Source organism: Medicago sativa, chromosome 3 (assembly GCF_051527215.1).
Source record: "Medicago sativa cultivar Bolivia chromosome 3, Bolivia_mono, whole genome shotgun sequence".
NCBI classification, from domain to species: domain Eukaryota; kingdom Viridiplantae; phylum Streptophyta; class Magnoliopsida; order Fabales; family Fabaceae; genus Medicago; species Medicago sativa.
The window spans coordinates 12,009,671-12,029,409 of record NC_140751.1 but is presented as its reverse complement, the minus strand read 5'-3'; the positions used below and the strand labels follow the sequence as shown (position 1 = coordinate 12,029,409).

Here is a 19,739-nt window from a genome sequence, read left to right as displayed (position 1 = left end):
ATCTAATGAAGAAAAAATAGAGTCATTTTTATGTTCGCCTCTAAACAAATATATTATTCATTGATGTCCAAAAATATTTACCCCAAAGAGACTTTTTTTTTTAATTTGATTGAGTAATCTTCTCGAGAGCTTGATCTGGAAGTAAAATGTATAGCAATAGCATATTTATATGCTGAGAGGAAGTGAAGAGAAGGAAAATCCACCCATGGACCATTTGATACACATCTCCACCCTAAGTTCCTAGTTAGATTTGCCAAAACCACGTGTAAGAAATCATCTCATAAAAGTTCCTAGTTACAAAAATCAATTATTTTCACCTTGTTTAGTTTTATGCATATATCCTCATTTCTCCAATGATTTATGGCTACTAGTGTGTATGAATTCTTTGGCAAGTAGTCAGTCGTTTATGACTACTATTCTAACATCAATCATATGGTGTTTATTATTTATTTTTCACCATTTACATGTGGTACACATCACTTTTCTGCATTTGCAAGTTCTATACAGTTTTCTCATAAAAATGGAACTGTATTAACAAACACGCATATACTGGCCATTTTTTCATCCACATAGCAATGATTCTATTGTATCAAACTCATATTTACAGATCAAGTGTAGGATTCAAAATACGATGTATTTTTTAAATAAATGAAAAAGTGGTTCTGCAATGTCTGTAAATGAACTGAATAGATGGCTGCTGTACTCTTGCCTGCATGACTCTATGCTCTTTCATGCTTGGAAGGATGATCCTTCTCTGAATGACATGTTCAGGGAGTATCTTAAGGGAGTATCTTAAGGATGTATGGTCTTGCCTGCATGACTCTATGGATAAAAGGAAATTATATTAACAGAGATAAAAGATAATTTTCTGTACATGCATCACAATATATATTAAAAACATAGGGAAAAAATTAAAGAAGGGATCATTAGTTAATCAAAATGAATGTAACTTTTGAAAGTTAAAAACCAGCATCATCGGCAAAAGGAACAATAAATACTCACATAAAATTGAGACACATCTACAAAGAAAGACAGCAAACTCAAAATCACAGAGATTTGAAAGTTTGTTGGCCTTCATAAGCAATCCAATTCAGCTGCAACCATTAGAGAACTCTGCTTAAAGGTGGCAAGTAGAAAAAGAAGAATAAAATATCCATATTGGCACAATCAGAGATGACAAAGAATAGTTCTATGTTTAAAACATGAGTTTGTGTTTTAATATATGCTGATGTTAAGTCAAAACAGTTAGATAAACACAGAAATGTGGAAATGCAAATATTATATTTACTATGTTAGTAGATTGGAGAAGAACCTAAACCACATTACAAAAGTTTGAAAAAATTCAATGCATTTAAGCCAACTCATTAAAATATATATGAATTCATATAGACAACAAGAGCCCCTTACATATTTTGACTCGGTTGATGTTTCTCCTTTTCATATGTTCATCATCAGTAAAACATTTACTGGACATGCGAATTTGCTTTCTCACAACAACAATATTGAGCAGAAGCAGAGGTGAAACCGAATATAATTCTATAATTAAAAAAGAGTGTTAGTGTTATAATTTTGTATTTTGATGTTACTATTGAAATTAACAATATTAATTGATGATGACATGATAAGAAAGAAACAGAAAAATAGGTATTTCAGTGACTGACCATGATAAGAAACTCATGTGATCAATTCATCATCAATAATTATGGCAGGTATGTGAGCAATCTTTCTCCACTCTTTCCCTCGCTTCCTCCGCAAAATTGCTTTTAGCAATGGGCAACAAGTCATATTTAGTACCGAAAGAGAGGAAGGAAATCCTTTTTTTGGCAACGACTTGAGTTTGGGAGCGTTAACAATCTCAAGGTTTTGGAGAGAAGTGAGATGTTGAAGCCACTTCCCATCAATATTTGTATCATGAAAACCACGGATGCATAGTGTAACAAGCGATGCAGGTAGAAGCGGCACCATCAGCGTGTTCACCGTAGCATTGCCATTAATTCGCAACACTGAAAGACAAGTGAGATGTTCCCATGTTCGCTCGGTATTCCACAAAATACTTCCAACAGAGCCAACAGTCAGTTCCCGCAAACTGATAGGCAAATCATCTATGACAAAAGATTGAAGATTTGGCAGATCATCAATTTCCATTTCTTGAAGGTCAGTTAGAGTATTCATTGCTTCTGGTAGTGACTGAAGCTTCTGACACTTCCACACTACAAAATGAATGAGGTTTGGAGTGTGCAATCCGCCTGGGGGAAATGACTCCAGTTCATTACAGTCCCATATTTTGATGCTTCTAGGAAATAAGAGACTCTTTTGCGACTCATCTTCTGCTATTAATATCGATTTCAGATTTTTACATCCCTCAATAAACAAACTCTTGAGGACAGGGAGAGTGCCCAAGGTAAATGATATCATTGAATTACAGCTATAAGATATTGTCAATTCTTCAAGCGACGTGTAATTGTGCAAGTATTCATGAGGAAGGAACTCTAGATTCTCACAATTACTAATTATGAGCGATTTCAAGGTTTTTGGTAGACAGACTGTTGGCAAAGACATTGGAGAAGGAAAGACGTCTATGTTCAATTCTTGAATAAAATTTAAAGGGGACAACGGTTGCCTGAATACATGGTCTGATGATGGCATCGATTGCATCGATTGAGGACATTCTCTTAACTCAAGTTCAGTTAAGGAATGAAATTTGTCAAGTATGTTTCCTACTCTAAGTTTCGGGCACTTACTTAATGACAAAGTTTTTAGACTAGGAAACTCTTTAGCTGTACCTTCAATCAGGTTCCACTCCTCCCACTTTTGCATATTTACAAAGTGAAGAGTCTCCAATGAGGGAAATGGTTGAAATGAAGTAGAACTATCACCTCCATAGAACTCAATATCAATTGTCTCTACTGATTGCATCCCTTCAATAATGAGTTCTTTTAAATTACCCAATTGTCCAAGAGGTGGAAGCCATAAACAATCATCACAATTTGAGATCCTCAAATACACCATGTTGCTATATAAAAAACAACCCAACCAATTTGGAAAACTGATTCCACTATAGCCTTTGATGGTGAGACGCTTCAAATTTGTTGAGGGTTGCAAATGTTCAAGTACAACACTTTGTGAATCTGAAAAAATACTACCAGAATCCCATTGCAAAGCCAACTCGTCTATCTGTTCTTTCATCTTCATATTGGCTTGAACTGCTTCAAAGGGGTCATTGACATTTTGCAATTGTGAGATGGAAAGCTTTCCATATAGGTGGGGAAATTTTCCCAGCTCTGCAACCTTCAATCCACCATTATGTTTGCTGACAACAAAATCAGATAAATATTGGAGATTTTCTAGTTTGGCTATATGTATGGGCATCTCTCTCAATGCAGTGTCAGTAACATCCAGGTGACGTAGATTAACCAATTTTCCCATTTCCTCTGGCAACTTAGTGAGCCTTTTACAACCTGACAGTAACAAGAAATGCAGATTGAAAAGCTTGCATGTTTCAGAAGGCAACGTTTCAATCTTAGTGTGAGAAAGATTTAAGTACCGCAGGTATAACAAATTTCCAATAGAGTTGGGAACCTCAGTGATACTCTTGTAGTTTGACAAAGACAACATGCATAACTGTTTAAATGTTGGCACCAAGTCATGTACTACCTTGTTCGATAACAAGCAAAAAGGTTGTGGTTTCTGTATTGGTAATGCTAGAAAGGTACGTAGACCATATAATCCATACAATTTATCAAATTTATTAAATGAGTCATACATCCCTCTATTGTATGAGAATCTATGGTAGTCAAACCGGATGGGATATTGAGATGAAGAATTTGTAGCTAAATCATGGACGAGGTTATGCATTTCAAAGCTATCTTCCTCATCAACAATAGATCGTCGTTGTATCAACGACCTTGATACTAGCTCATCAAAGTATTCTTCCCCAACTTTTTCCATACTTTTCGAACTTGTGGGTGATTCTACCAAGTCTTCTGCAATCCACGACTGAACTACCATTTTCTTTTCTAAGATAGTCTTCTTCGGAAAAGTTGAACAATATGCAAAGCAGAGTTTTAAAGGAGCCGAAAGATAACTGTAGCTCAATTGTAGAGCAGCTTGCACCTTATCATCTCTCAATTCCCAAATATTAGTTTCTAGCACATAATTCCAATAATTTGGGGAAATATTGGTGTGAAGAAGAGTCCCAAGTGCTAGTGCAATTAATGGTAATCCACCACCTTTTTTTGCAATCCCCCTGCCAATATCTTCTAGATTGGAACGTTGTTGGTAGTTACATGCTCCAAATGCATGATTTGCAATTAAAGACCAGCAACTTTCCCATTCAAGAGGTCTTAAATAATGGACATAAAGAGAGTATTGCATGGATGTTGTAACTCTTTCATCCCGTGCTGTGACGATGATCCTACTTCCTATTTTCGCAGCATTAAAGATATTCATCAGATATATCCAATTGATAGATTGTACATCTGACACGTTATCCAATACGAGCAAAAGATTTGGGTAAATGGTTTGTGAAACAATAGATTGAAGAATGGTTTCAAAAATTCTGCAAATATCAAAATCTATGGAACTGATATCTGCCCACAGTTTGAACTCAAAATTGTCATCTACTTCGGGGTCATTGTAAAGGAGTTTAGCAAGGGTTGTTTTACCAATCCCTCCCATACCGACAATGGAAATAACTCTTATTTTACTATCATCGCCATCACTAGACAATAAAAGATGTTTAAGTTTCTTTTTATCATCATCTCTTCCATAAATTACAACAGAACTTGTTGGAGCTCCATACCAAACATGGATGGAACTTAGAACCGAGTCTTCTAATCTTTGAATTAAGTTTTGCAATTTAGAATTAATGACTCCACTATTAAAACGTTTGAAAGGAGACGAAAGATTATTCAGCACCTGAGAAGTAGCAGGCTCAGCTTCAACATTGCAGCGCAACGCCTCAGTCTTGATTTCGTCAAACAAACTTTCAACTTCAAAGACAGCATATCTCAGCGTATCCAACCAATTCTCTACAAAAGTAAGATTGGCAGTGATCTGTTTCTCCTCAGCATTCTGAAATACAGCTCGAAGTTTCACCAATTTTGACTTGATCTGTTTCAAGAGTGAAACATCAAGCTTCATGATCTGGAATTTGTCCTCGAACACGCCAGAAACAATCTTGTTTAACAATTTTTTCACAGTAAATGAGATGAATGTTTCTAACACAATACCCTCCATTGCTTGTTTTGTTTGTAACAATAAGCAGATGATGAAGAAGAAGAATAGCTTAAGAAATGACAAAAAATGCAAGTGTGTCCTTCACTCTCTGATCCCGCTTTGATTTTAGTAAAGTCAATTTAACGTGAAAAAGAGATACGCGTATATGTATCTATGCTGTCAATTCACTTGTGCTTTCGGTGCACAAATCCTTTTGAAATGTGTGGGTTTTAATGGGAATGGATTATGGTAGGTGGAACTTTTTTCATTTTTCTCAATTGTATATACCATTAAGGTGCCGTTAACTTGGGAAAGCAAACTTCTTTCCGATCATGGAAAAGAATATGTTTCACTCATTGGTATATTATTCCCTCCGTTTCAAAATGAGTGTCACTTTATCTAAAAAAAATTGTTTCAAAATAAATGTCACTTTAACATTGCCAATACAACTCTATATTTTTCTTCCAACTTTTCTCTCACACAATTTTTAATCCAACTTTAAATTTGTCTTTTTCTTATAAAGTAAGGGCAGTTTAGTAAAAGTGTTATGTCTAATGATTATTTTATTCTATTTCTTAATGTGTGCGCAATTGGCTAAAGCGACACTCATATTGAAACGAATGGAGTATTATTTTAGATAAATGGTTCAGATTTGTTGATGGCAACCTTCTTGCAACTTTTTGGCAAACAAAAAAATTGACCCCACAAAAAATTGTTTTATGTTTATAATTGAATGTGGGCTTCCCTTGTTCAAAAAAAAAAAAAATTGAATGTGGGTTTCCGTTTTTTTTCTTCTTCTAATAACCGGTCACAGCTTTATTTACTTATTAAAAGCAAAAATTAATTTTTTTTTTGCTAGAATATGATTTAATTTTTTTTTGGTATAATACCACTTTTTTTGTTCGAGCGGTAGAGAAAAACGACACTAAGTTATATATATATATATATAAATGAGTAGAGAAAAATAAAAATGGTTCTTGTTCCAATTTCTTCCTCAGCTAAAACTAAAACTATTGAATACGAGATTATGGCTTTGAAGATTGAAACTGAGATCCAGATCTACAAAAAACACTTGAAGCACAGTTTCATGAACTTGAGAAGGAAAACATGACAAAGTTCTCTGAAGTCAAAAAATTGGTTGTAGTTGAAATTTTGCAGTTCAGCCGAGGAAAACTATGGGATTTGGTCTATGAAGGAAAGTCAGTTTTGAGAGGTGTTTAAATTGAAGGAGGAACAAAAAAAAGGCCATACACTAGTAATGTGAATATGCAAGAAGCAAGACATTAAAAATACTTTAATGGTTCAAAGATGGAAGATGAAATAGATTAAGTTTTTTCTTTCTTTTTTATATGTTATGTAAAGCTTTAATGGTTCAGAAGCAAGACATTAAAAATACTCTCAGAAGCAAAGACATAACATGAACAGTAATAATGGTGATGTGTATTTTGTGCTGTTGTGAAGAAAAGGTGAGGTGCACTAGTAAAATTACAAACAATATTAAAAAGTTAAGCTAAGAGTTTTTTATTCTTTCTCCACAACCGATTGCAATGGACAAGTGTCTGGGAAAGGCAACTTTCCCATGGTGGGAAAGAAGTTTGCTTTCCCAGGTTAAACGACACCTACCATTAAACACATCTATACCATTAAACGGAGAGAGAAAAAGAGATATAATATTATAAAAAAAATATCCATCCACGTTTGAAAACACTAGATTTAGTGCATGTTTGGATTGATTTTGGGAGAGCTCAAGTGATTCTGTAGACATAAAATTGATTTTAATATGTTTGGGGTTCTTAATTATAATTGATTTTGCCTCTAAAATTAATTGATTTGTAGCTTTTGGCTACAAAATTGATTTCTATACTTAAATTTATTGTTTAATTTATTTCCACCTTAATGTTTCAAACTCTTATCGGAAGACAGAAGAGCTATTCAGGATACTTCATCTAACCGTAAGCAGCCGGAGCGAAATGTAATGTGGATGAAGCCAAATGCCGGTAGAGTCAAATGTAACATCGATGTCTCTATTTTTTGAGCTCTCTAACAAGGTCGGAATAGGAGTGTGCATTAGAGATGAAAATGACACTTTTGTCCTAGCCAAGACATAATGGTTCAGCCCCATTCGTGAGGTTCACATTCGAGAAGCTCTTGGACATTTATGAGTCTTGGAATGGGTCCATGTTCTTAATTTGGGACCTATTGGTTTCAAGATGGATGCTAAGAGAGTGGTTGACAACTTTCTTTCTCAAACGAGTGATGTTATAGAATTTGAGAATATTATTGATAATTGTAAATCTCTCTTTAGGAATTATTATGAAAACTCACATGTTGAGTTTGTGCAGAGAGGAAAATGAGGTTACTCATGCTTTAGCTAAGGCGGCCACATTAGAAGCTAGTTTCTATTCCAAATATTAGTTGAGATACTACATTATATTGAACATATTTTGATTAATGAAATGCAATAAGTTATTTCCTTTATTAAAAAAAGACACTATCAGAACGTGTAGAAGATTCACCTAGCTGTTCTCCCAAAATAGTCAAACTTCATGCTCCGAAAGTTGTCAACAAACTCAATCGAATCAAGATTGTCTAACAACCTCTTCACAAAAGTTGGGAGTGAGAGTAATGTTTCTCCCAAAATAGTCTCCATCAGTTTCTTAGTTTGTAAGACGAAAAAGAAGTGTGAACGCAGGAGTGTGTGTAAGGGCAAAAGTAAAAGAGATTCTCTACATTTCTCTAGTCAATTTATTTTATTTAAAATGTAAAATGTGAACGCGAGAAAGTGGGTAAAGCACACTTATGTGGAATTGTCTATGCATCTTAGTAAAACCATTTTGACAAAATGGCTTTGTCTTTCACAATTGGTTGGTTACTGTTCTTATGTGTATGGTCATAAATTCAAGTGGTCGGAGAAACGGATGTACACTCCTGTGGTCGGAGAAACGGATGTACACTCTCATAAATAATTTGCTCGTGAACCATTGTTTGTTGAAATTTTAGGTTTAACTCATCCTTATAAAACCGACTTATAAGGTGAGGAGTGTCTTATCTTTATAATCTCTCATCAAGAATCATATCTATCTAATGTGAAACTTGGGTTTTTCCCAATATTGTTAACATCCCAAATCAGAAGAAAGACAACAAGTTGTTGTGAGTGAGAGAAAAATATTGAGAGAAAAAATAGTTTCTCCGTGAGGTTTCTTCTAGTTAGTGTTAGTTAGTATTCTTCTATTTATAATAGTAATGTACTCTCCTTGCATTTAGAGAGATGTCATGTAATTTCTTCCACTTAGTTAAAGTTCTCTACTCTTTGCAGGTGAGAAAAACACAAGAAGGGGGGTTGAATTGTGTTTTGAAAAATTCTTCGTTTCTCTAAACAACTGAATACACTGATCAGAAGCTAAGTGAGACAGCTTCTGAAGTGATGATCAGAATCTAAATGCAGCGGAATAAAACAGAGAGAGAGAAGAAGAACGACACAAAGCAATTATACTGGTTCCTTCCACAAACCGGAAGTAGTCCAGTCCCCCTTGCACTTCCAAGGAGATTTCACTATGAGTAATATCTGATTACAAATGCTCAAGCACACAAGCAAGAGACTTCCAATGCTCAAGCACACAAGCAAGAGACTTCCTTTGCTCAAGAACACAATCAAGAGACTTCCTGCTCAAGCACAACTGCAAGAGACTTCCTAACTAAACAAAATTACACAGAAAATTGTTTAAGGTTGAACACTTGATATACAATCAGAGGTGCTCACAATACAAATCAGATACAGACTCAATGGACTTAAGAATTTCTAAGATATGACTTTGAGACACAGAAATTCTAAGTGAATGCAGAACAATTTCAGCAGAGGTTTGGTACTTGTGAAAATCTTTGTGAGTCTTTCGTTCAGAGTTCATGCATTGCCAATTCTCTAGGTCTTCACTCCTTTATATAGAGGTGTGAAAGAGACGTTGTGAAATTGCCAGCACACCAAAGAGTCGTTGTTGAAGCTTGATCTTTCACCAATGATCTTTTGCCTGATTTGGTTGTTGTCCTATGAAGAACAAATTTGAAAACCATTCCTTATCCAAAGGAACATATATGCAGGCGAGACCGTATTCTGGAGCTGTTTTCTTGTCTTGAAGCGCAGACACAAAACAGAGTAGTGGAGAACGTGGTTGTACAATTCGTACAAAGTACAATGTCAACGCTTTCGTCCAAATTGCAAACACACACCTTCAAACACCTTTGAAATGACCGTTGCAAACTCCACTAATCCTTTGTTTGTGTTTTCGAATCCAATAGACAGCTTTTGCATTGATAATTCTTCAATTCTTGATTCTTTGCAAATCCAGTTGATATTCAGCTTCTGGTGAAATGGCTTCTGATGAGGCAGCTTCTGATGATGCGGCTTCTGATGATGCAGCTTCTGATGATGCAGCTTCTGATGAGATGACTTCTGCAGCTTCTGATGATGCAGCTTCTGATGATGTGGCTTCTGGACCTCTTGTCTTCAGGAGCAATATTCTTCAGGAGCAGCTTACCTCAGGAGCGCTATTTCTTCAGGAGCAAGTTGCCTTCAGGAGCGTCCAAGCTTCAAATTTTTGTTGTTTCCATAGCCCTTTATTTGCTCATTCAGAACCAATGATGATGTAACTTTATAATTATGGTCCTGTACACTTGAACAAATATTAGCTAGTCCAATTTACAATTTTTAATACCTTGTTATCATCAAAACTCTTTAAGGTTCATTGTCAAACACATTTTGTTCCAACAATCTCCCCCTTTTTGATGATGACAAACAAAAGTATTTAAAATTGATCAATTGTTGTTAATCTAATTAACAAGTTGACTTTGGGGTTCTGAGGTTTGTAAGCTCAGAATCTGAGGTTTGTAAGCTCAAACTCCCCCTGAGTCTGATAGTCTTTAAGGTGAGGTTTGTAAGCTCCCCCTAAGTTCTATCCAGGTTAATTAAATTCATTTTTCGCGCAATAATATTATCAGAGCTTAAAAGCAAAATTGAATCATTGAAAGAATTAACTTATAGATAAGAAGAATGGTTCAATTAACTTTACTTGAATTTTGATACTCCTTCGTTCGTTCATAGCTTATACCAATAAGGTAAAAAGATAGAAGTTTTTCAAAAATTTCAAATGCCATTAATGGGGCTCAGAGCCATTAAATACTTGTCACATATACTCCCCCTTTTGTCATTATCAAAAAAAAATTGAAATTAAATTTAAGCACAAAAGACAAAAAGATATGAGAAAAACTCAAACGTGAGAGAGTATACTAAGCAATGAACTAAATAAATCAGAGCAAAAATCATGTATATTCAATTGTCAGAAGCAGCTAAACAGTCAGAATCAGTAAGCATTCAGAAGCAAAAAAAATAAGACAAGATGATTTCAGAAGCAAGAACTAAGAAAATAAAACAAACAACAAAACAAAAAGTAAAACACAAGGGTGTGCAACTAAGGGTTGGTTTGTTGTTGTTTCTTCATTTCTTCCATTTCTTCAATCTTCTTCTTCAACAGTTCTTCAAGTTGTTGTTGCCTCTGAAGAAGAGCTTGTTCCCTTTCTCTAGCTTCTTGCTGCTGCTGTGCCATCTGTTTCTTCAGAAGCTTACACAGCCTTGCTTCTCTGGTCAAGTAATCCGTTTCAAAGAAGAAAGGCTGGTTTGCCAGGAGCAGTGTAGAGCTTCTTACTCTAAGACTCTGATTCACATGCTCCATTACCCTTCTGACTGATGCTTGCTTGACTCTGATGCATTTAGCCTTGATTTCTTCAATAAGCCCAGCTGCCCGGTTCTGAAGAGATGCCCAGGAGTCTTCATATGCACCTGTGAGATCAATTGTCCTTCTTTGATCCACCAGATTATGCATCTGACTCAAGATTGTGAGAAGCTCAGAATTAATATATCCAGATTCCAGGATGTTTGTGGGTGGATGATCAAGGGTTTCAAGATCAGAATCACTGATTTCTAAATCTTGAATAGGATTAGGAACTGGAATGGTAAGGAGTGCTTGTGTGTTAGAAGATGAAGGCTGGTCAGAATCAATGTGTGTGGTGGAGGTTGAGGCTTGAACATTGACTAGAGAGATGTCAACATCCATGGGAGTTGGTTCAGGAGAGTGTTCAGGTAAAGGTTGAAACTCAGTTTCAATTGGTGGTTGTTGTGGTGAAGCTGATGTTTGAGTGTTGAGTTGGGGGTCAATGGTAGCTATTGGTGATTGTGGGGGTGTTGTGGGTTTTTGTGGTTCAGGTGTTTGTTGATGGGGGTTTTCTGAAACAACATTTTCAGAAGCAGCTGCTTCTGGAGTTGTTTCAGAGGCCTTTTCTGAAGTAGATTCAACATTTTCTGGAGGAATCATGTTGAGAGGTTGAATGTTAAGAGGTTGAGGATGAAGGCGAAAAATAGTATCAATGACTCTTTCTCTCTGCTCAGCCAATTCAGCCAACTTCTCATTAATTATGTGACCAACTGGTTCATAAGTAGTTGACTGAGAGGGCTTATCGTTGGTTTTGGTTGATGTTGATTGGCTTTTTACTGGTTTTCGAAACAGTTGAGCTAAGGGTATATCATCATCAGAATCATCAGAATCTGATAATGATTTGGATGCGGAATCTGATGATATATTAATTACCTTTTCTGGTTCAGGATCAGAATCCTCCTTAGCAGGCTCACTGGACATCTGCAACAGTTGCTTGGCTTCTGATACTACAGACTCTTGTAGCTCAGCAGCAATTTCCAAGACTTTTTCAGCTGCTGCCTTCTTCTCTTGTAACTCTTTTAACTCTAGATCAGAAGCAGCTAGAGCTGTTAAGGTGATATGAGGAAAATCCTTGGTTCTCTTCAAGGCTGGCTTCCTCTTCCTCTTTGGTATAGCAGGTTGATCAAGAGAAATGCCAACACCCATGATCATCCTGAAATCCATGTCTTCAATGGCTTCTTCAATAGAAGGTACTGATGAACTACCAATTTTGAGCTTGTCAGAAGCAACTTTTGCCTTTTTAGCAGGTTGTTCAACCTCTAGATATTCCTCTGCAGTCATCTTCCTTTTTGACTTTCTGCCTCTGGCTCGTGGCAGAGCACCACCATACATTTCCTCTGGAATATCTTCCAATCTGATTCTCTCATTGGTTGCCTCAAAATGTTCCTTGATATAGTACATCTGCACTTCAATGGGATCCTTCTTGCAGATGGGTGGAAAGTCCTTCATAAGATCAGACTTAACAAAAGATTCACTTAAATCAGTTTGAAGTTTGGTGACTTTACTGATTAGCTTCATATTCAAGAGAGTATGAGCATTAATGAATTTTCCAGTTTTTGTGTCAAGTAGCTGATCTGTGAAGCCTTGAGACTGACTGAGACTATCCAAGATACCTCCTTGATAGAATATCTCTGAGAGGAGTCTTCCATAAGGAACCCAGGGTTTATCCAGTAGCTGACTCTGTTTTAAACACTCTACCAAATACTTGAACATGTATTTGGGCACATTCACCTTTTCCTTCTTGATGAAGTGCTGGAGAAGGACCTTCTGAGCTAGATTTGGTTTCACACAGTCACCACTTGGAAACAGGTTCTCATTCTGAATCTTCAGAAGCATCTTAGTTTCCATGCTCAATTCAGCATATTTCTTCTCCTTCTCAGAATTGTATATCACCAAGTTGGCTTGCTTCTTCCAAATGCGTTTTTCAGCAGCATCTGAAAGATCAATTCCAGAGTAGTATCCAGAGGCTGCAGCCTTGAGAACATACTCTATGTGCCATTGTGCAAGTCTTACTGGAATACCACAGATGCTGGACCTGATTTCATCTTCAACAAATGGCGCAAGACCCATTTCTTCTCTTGTTTTCCCTTCTAATTCAGGATACATTAGCACCATCTGACTTTCCTCAGCTAAGGATGCCGCTTTGTTGTAGAATTTTGCTCTTACCCAGAAGTGTCTAACCAGAGCTTCATATGTTGGTCCATTCAACATTTTGAAATAATCCATGAGTCCTTGCTCTTCATAGTAGCTTCTGATTGAACACCTATGAAAATTCAGAGAATCAAAGTCCACTGGATTCTCTATCTGAACCTGCAAATCCCATTCTTCCAATTTCATGCTTCTTCCTCTGTAGTCATATTCAGGGACCATTCGTGAAGTAGATACTGAATCTTCTCGTTGCGAGCTTGATGATGCCATTTGATGATTGACGAAGATTTGAAGAAGATGAAGATTTTAGGGTTCTAAGGTTGAGAGAATGTGCTTACTTCGCAAGAGGTTTGAGAGCAAATGTGTTTGTTGTGAGTGAGTAGTGTGTGAATTGACAAAGTGTTAAAAGTAAAACGATTGCAATTCAAAAGAGACAAACAAACATAACATTAATGACAAAATTGGGGGCGCGTGAAAAGTACTTTCAAAGCTTTTAAATCATCATTGCCCTTTTAGTTATACACCAACACATACAGGCCACGTAAGAAGTTCACAGAGTAACTACCAAGTTAGTGGGCCAGAAGTTACTTTTTAAAAGGTAACTTCCAACGTTTCCACTAATTCAACTATTCAGGAGCAACAAATCCAGCTTCTGGACTTCAGATGCTGACGTCATCATCAGAAGCAAGTTTTCCTCAGAACCTCAATAAAGAGCTTCTGATGGACTACCGCTTCTGAACTAACTTCAGAACCTAAAATCCTATTCAGGAGCAAGCAAGCATTTAATCAGATACAAAGTGCATGTTCAAATTTTTCTTTATAAAATCAAATCTTTCAACAGTTAAAGGCTTAGTAAATATATCAGCCCATTGATTTTCAGTATCAATGAATTGTATATCTAAAATTCCTTTTTGAACATAATCTCTGATAAAATGATGTTTGATTTCAATGTGCTTCGCTCTTGAATGCAAAATTGGATTTTTAGACAAACAAATAGCAGCAGTATTATCACAATAAATGGGAATACTGTTAGCAGTTATCTGATAATCTTCCAACTGATGTTTCATCCAAAGTAGTTGTGTACAACAACTTGCAGCTGAAATGTATTCTGCTTCTGCTGTAGACATAGCAATAGTTGTTTGTCTTTTGCTAGCCCAGGATATAAGATTATCACCCAGAAATTGACAATTGCCACTGGTTGACTTTCTTTCAATCCTATCACCAGCATAATCAGCATCACAGAATCCAATTAGCTTATAATCTAAGGATTTCCTATAAAGGAGTCCAAGATTAGTTGTTCCTTTCAAATACCTGAAGATTCTCTTGACAGCAGTCATATGAGATTCTCTAGGATCTGATTGGAATCTTGCACACAAGCATACACTGAATAAAATGTCTGGCCTAGATGCAGTGAGGTATAACAAAGAACCAATCATACCTCTATATAGCTTCTGATCTACTTTAGCTCCTTCATCTTCTTTGCTCAGGTTGCACGTAGGATGCATTGGAGTGTTCATCACTTTACAATCTTCAAGTTTGAACTTATTCAGAAGCTCCTTTGTGTACTTTGATTGATGAACATAGACTCCATCTTTGCATTGATTGATTTGAATGCCAAGGAAGAACTTCAGCTCTCCCATCATGCTCATTTCAAATTCATCCTGCATTAACTCAGAAAATTCCTTGCAAAGAGATGCATTAGTAGAACCAAATATTATATCATCAACATATATTTGCACAACAAGAATCTTGCACACAAGCATACACTGAATAAAATGTCTGGCCTAGATGCAGTGAGGTATAACAAAGAACCAATCATACCTCTATATAGCTTCTGATCTACTTTAGCTCCTTCATCTTCTTTGCTCAGGTTGCACGTAGGATGCATTGGAGTGTTCATCACTTTACAATCTTCAAGTTTGAACTTATTCAGAAGCTCCTTTGTGTACTTTGATTGATGAACATAGACTCCATCTTTGCATTGATTGATTTGAATGCCAAGGAAGAACTTCAGCTCTCCCATCATGCTCATTTCAAATTCATCCTGCATTAACTCAGAAAATTCCTTGCAAAGAGATGCATTAGTAGAACCAAATATTATATCATCAACATATATTTGCACAACAAGAATATCTTTCCCAAGGGTCCTTCTGAAGAGTGTAGTGTCAACCTGTCCTCTCTTAAAATCATTTTTGATTAAGAAATTACTTAGTCTATCATACCAAGCTCTGGGAGCTTGTTTCAAGCCATATAGTGATTTCTTCAATTTAAAAACATGGTCAGGATATTTAATATCCTCAAATCCAGGAGGTTGCTTGACATACACTTCTTCTTCTATGACACCATTTAGAAATGCACTCTTGACATCCATTTGATATAATATTATGCCATGATTAACTGCATAGGAAAGAAGTAACCTGATTGCTTCCAATCTTGCAACTGGAGCAAACGTTTCAGTGTAATCAATGCCTTCTTGTTGACTATACCCTTGTGCAACAAGTCTGGCTTTGTTTCTTGTTACTTCACCTTGCTCATTCAGCTTGTTTCTGAATACCCATTTTGTTCCAATAATGTTCTTGTGCTGAGGTTTGGGTACCAGATCCCACACATCATTTCTTTGAAATTGATTCAACTCTTCTTGCATAGCTAGGATCCATCCATCATCTGAAAGTGCTTCATCAACTGTTGTAGGTTCAATCATTGAGATTAGTCCAATCATTGACTCTTCTTGTCTGAAATGTGATCTTGTTCTTCTTGGACTATCTTTGTTTCCAATGATTAGCTCGTCAGGATGTGAAGACTTGTGTTTGAATGTGTTTCTGGGAGGATCTTCTTGATGTGAGCCATCTTGTGCTTCATCAGAAGCAGTTTCATCTTGCGCTTCTGATGTGGGTTCAGCTTCTGGACTATCTTCAGACTCAGCTATCTGATCAGGCTCTGGAGTAGCCTCAGGAACCTGTATCTCTGCAAAACTTTCACCTTGCTTTGAAGTTTTATCTTCAAGCTCCTTGTCATCAAATTTAACGTGCATAGATTCTTCAACACAGAGTGTCTCTGAATTATACACTCTGTATGCCTTTGACCTTTCAGAGTAACCTAAAAAGATTCCTCTTTGGGCCTTGGCATCAAATTTCTTTAGGTAGAGCTTGTTGTTCAGAATGTAACATGTACATCCAAATTGATGAAAGTAAGAGATATTGGGTTTTCTTCCTTTAAAGAGTTCATATGCTGTTTTCTCAAAAATAGGTCTAATATAGATCCTGTTTTGAACATAGCATGCTGTATTCACTGCTTCTGCCCAAAAATGTTTTGGTAAATTGTTTTCATGAATCATGGTTCTGGCCATTTCTTGTAAAGTTCTATTCTTTCTCTCTACAACCCCATTTTGTTGTGGTGTTCTAGGAGAAGAGAATTCATGGAAAATTCCATGTTTTTCACAAAAAGCTTCAAATGGCTCATTTTCAAATTCTCCACCATGATCACTTCTGACTTTCAAAATTTTTGATTCTTTTTCAGATTGAATTTGAGTGCAGAAGCTACTGAATACATCACACGCAACATCTTTACTCTTTATGAATTTCACCCAAGTCCATCTGCTGTAATCATCAACAATGACTAATCCATATCTACTTCCATATAAGGATGCAGTATTCACTGGTCCAAATAAATCAATATGGAGTAATTCTAAAGGTCTTGAGGTTGAAACAATGTCTTTGGTTTTAAAAGATGATTTCACAATTTTCCCTCTCTGACATGCACCACAGAGTGCATCTGAATGATAGTCAATGTCTGGTAGCCCTTTCACAAGTTGTAACTTACTAAGCTTAGAGATTAATCTCCAGTTAGCATGTCCCAACCTTCTGTGCCACATCCATTTCTTATCATTCACTGATAGTAGGCAAATCACCTTCTGATCAGCCAGTTCAGAAAAATTGATTTTATAGACATTGTCAACTCTCTTTCCCTTGAACACAATGGATTTGTCTTCCTTGTTGATTACTGTACAGTTGGGTTTTTCAAAAAGCACATCATAACCATTATCACAAAATTGACTAATGCTCAAAAGGTTATGTTCAAGACCATCTACCAACCATACATTATTAATTGAGGTAGAGGAATTACCAATAGTTCCTGTACCTATGATCTTGCCTGACTGGTTGCCTCCAAATTTCACATTTCCTCCCTCTTTCATTGTTAGGCTGAGGAACATGGACTTGTCTCCTGTCATGTGTCTTGAGCAACCGCTGTCTAGGTACCATGACCTTTGCTTTGGCACTGCTCTTAGACATACCTGCATCATTGACATTTTTAGATTTAGGTACCCATTGTTCTATGGGTCCTGGAAGGTTAGTACTTAAGGCTTTACTCTTCACTTCTTGTACCTTGTGCTGTGAGTTGGGTTGCTTCTGATTAACCATCACCTTAGGTTTTGATACTTCAGAAGCAGTAACTGTCTTCTTCTGAAACTTAGACTTCAGAACCCCAGATTTTGGTTTCACCAGACTCTGAGGAATAGGTTCTGATCTTTTCAGGATCCTAACCTTTGAAGTCTTGGAATCAGATTTGATCATAGCCTTTGACTTAGAGTTCTTTGGCTTTGAAGTAGTCTTAGCCTTAGAACTAGAAGCTTCAGGTTCTGATTGAACAACAGTTTCCAACTCAGCCCCTTCTGGTACAAAGAATGTTTTCAGACCTTCCTTGATGCATTCACAACAAGACTTTAGATTGGTTTTCTCCAGTTTCACTTCTGGAAAACCAATTCCTCTGCCATTGTTCTTGTAAATGCTATAAATCATAGAAGCTACTCTGCTTCTGTCAATGCCAGATATAATGAAATCTTCAAGAGCAATTTCATGATTACTTAAGGGTTTTTCATTACACTTTTCTTGTAGCTTCTGACATAAGAACCTGAGCTGATCTTCATATGTTTTACACATGAAGTCAAAGCCCCTGAGTCCTTGTTCAGAAGCTTTCAGATCCAATAGAGTTGATTTTTGCTGTTGTACCAAATCAGCATATTTTTCTTTTAAATCCTTCAACTCATTGGTTCTTACTTCAAAATGTGTAAGAAGTTCTTTAAGTGACTCAACAAGTTCATCTCTGGGAATTTTGGAATATACCTCATTTTCATCTTCTGAGTCTGAATCTGATCCAGCTTCTGAAGTTGCTGTTGCTACCAACCCAACAGCTACCTTTGCATCTTCATCAGCTTCCTCTTTATCAGATCCAGATTCACTACCCAAATCATCCCAGGTTGCCATTAAACTCTGCTTAATCTGCTTCTTGAATTTGCTTGGTTTGAATGTAGACCTCTTTGACTTGTCCTTTGACTTTTCTCTTTGAAGATCAGGGCATTCAGCAATGAAGTGACCTGGCTTCTTACAGTTGAAGCATCCCTTCTGATCTTCTTTCCTTGAGCTTCTGGAGTTACCCCTTCTGGAGAGAAACTTTCTGTTCTTCTTGGCCAGATATTGAAGTCTGTTTGAAAGCATGGCCATTTCTGCAGCATCTGGTTCAGAATCTGAACTTGACTGTTCTTCCTCTTCAGATTCAACCACTTTGAGAGCTTTTGATGACTTGCCTTTGGATGGAAGAGCTATTGATTTACTCTTCTTAGAAGACTCATGTTCATTAAGACTTAACTCATGAACTTTGAGAGAACTAACAAGATCTTCGACACTTAAAGTGTTTAAATCTTTAGCTTCCTCAATGGCAGTCACTTTTGGTCTCCATCTGGCAGGTAAGCTTCTGAGTATCTTGCTTACATGATCAGAAGCAACATAGCTCTTCTTTAGAATCTGTAGACCAGAAACTAAGGTTTGAAACCTTGAGTACATCTCCTCAATAGTTTCATCATCCTTCATCTTGAATAACTCATACTGATGTACAAGCAGGAGAGCCTTTGCTTCTTTGACCTTCTTGCTCCCTTCATAATTTGAACAGAGAGAAGCAAACATAGCTTTAGCAGTGGATTTGTCACTCATCTTCATGTATTCTGCTTTGGGTATGGCAGTGACAAGAGCTCCTCTGATAATATGATGCTTCTTGTAAAGTTTCCTCAGTTCTAGAGTATGTTTCTTTCTATCAACAGCAGCTCCTTCTTCATCAAGGACTAAATCACCAACACCATCTTCCAGAATATCCCATAATTCTTCATCTAGGCTCATGATGTAACTGTAAAAGTTGGTCTTCCACCAAGAGAACTCTTCAGCATCTCCATTGAACTTTGGAACTTTTCCAACACTGGTTTTCTTACTATCACTATAATCATGTGAGACATGTTTATAGCTAGTATCACCAGGACCAGTAGGAGTAGGAGTAGACATGTTTTTCTCAGATCTTTGACTGTTGCACGGTTAAGTGTTACACAACAGACCAAGGCTCTAGATACCAATTGAAGGTGAGAAAAACACAAGAAGGGGGGTTGAATTGTGTTTTGAAAAATTCTTCGTTTCTCTAAACAACTGAATACACTGATCAGAAGCTAAGTGAGACAGCTTCTGAAGTGATGATCAGAATCTAAATGCAGCGGAATAAAACAGAGAGAGAGAAGAAGAACGACACAAAGCAATTATACTGGTTCCTTCCACAAACCGGAAGTAGTCCAGTCCC

General features: G+C 36.7%; 2 protein-coding genes across 3 annotated transcripts; both read right to left on the bottom strand.

Moving 5' to 3' along the window:
• Nucleotides 1–507: 507 nt before the first annotated feature.
• Nucleotides 508–5,331, bottom strand: LOC146935766 (putative disease resistance RPP13-like protein 1). 2 transcript variants are annotated; one of them, XR_015030354.1, is made up of 3 exons: nucleotides 1,662–5,331; nucleotides 1,408–1,536; nucleotides 508–1,094 (listed from the first exon to the last, which is right to left on the bottom strand). XR_015030354.1 is itself a non-coding variant. In XM_085750860.1 (2 exons), the coding sequence occupies exon 1, from the start codon at nucleotides 5,236–5,238 to the stop codon at nucleotides 1,675–1,677; it is 3,564 nt and encodes a 1,187-aa protein (XP_085606986.1). In that variant the 3' UTR covers nucleotides 508–1,536; nucleotides 1,662–1,674. The 2 variants fall into 2 exon arrangements, 1 of the variants encoding a protein (XP_085606986.1); XM_085750860.1 differs by having other exon boundaries at nucleotides 508–1,536; nucleotides 1,662–5,238.
• A 2,398-nt stretch (nucleotides 5,332–7,729) lies between these two features.
• On the bottom strand, nucleotides 7,730–19,134 carry LOC146935765 (uncharacterized). The gene is made up of 3 exons (XM_085749094.1): nucleotides 18,248–19,134; nucleotides 17,035–17,418; nucleotides 7,730–7,873 (listed from the first exon to the last, which is right to left on the bottom strand). The coding sequence occupies exons 1-3, from the start codon at nucleotides 19,115–19,117 to the stop codon at nucleotides 7,730–7,732; spliced, it is 1,398 nt and encodes a 465-aa protein (XP_085605220.1). The 5' UTR covers nucleotides 19,118–19,134.
• Between the last annotated feature and the right edge of the window lie 605 nt (nucleotides 19,135–19,739).

Excerpts from the sequence above, each read along its gene's own strand:
- LOC146935766 (XM_085750860.1), bottom strand. The coding sequence starts at position 5,238 with ATGGAGGGTATTGTGTTAGAAACATTCATCTCATTTACTGTGAAAAAA.
- LOC146935765 (XM_085749094.1), bottom strand. The coding sequence starts at position 19,117 with ATGAAGATGAGTGACAAATCCACTGCTAAAGCTATGTTTGCTTCTCTC. Across the intron at positions 17,419-18,247 it reads ACTCAGAAGATGAAAATGAG|GTATGTCTAAGAGCAGTGCC; the intron begins GTATATTCCAAA and ends TCAATGATGCAG. Across the intron at positions 7,874-17,034 it reads CTGAACTGGCTGATCAGAAG|AAACTGATGGAGACTATTTT; the intron begins GTGATTTGCCTA and ends TTACAAACTAAG.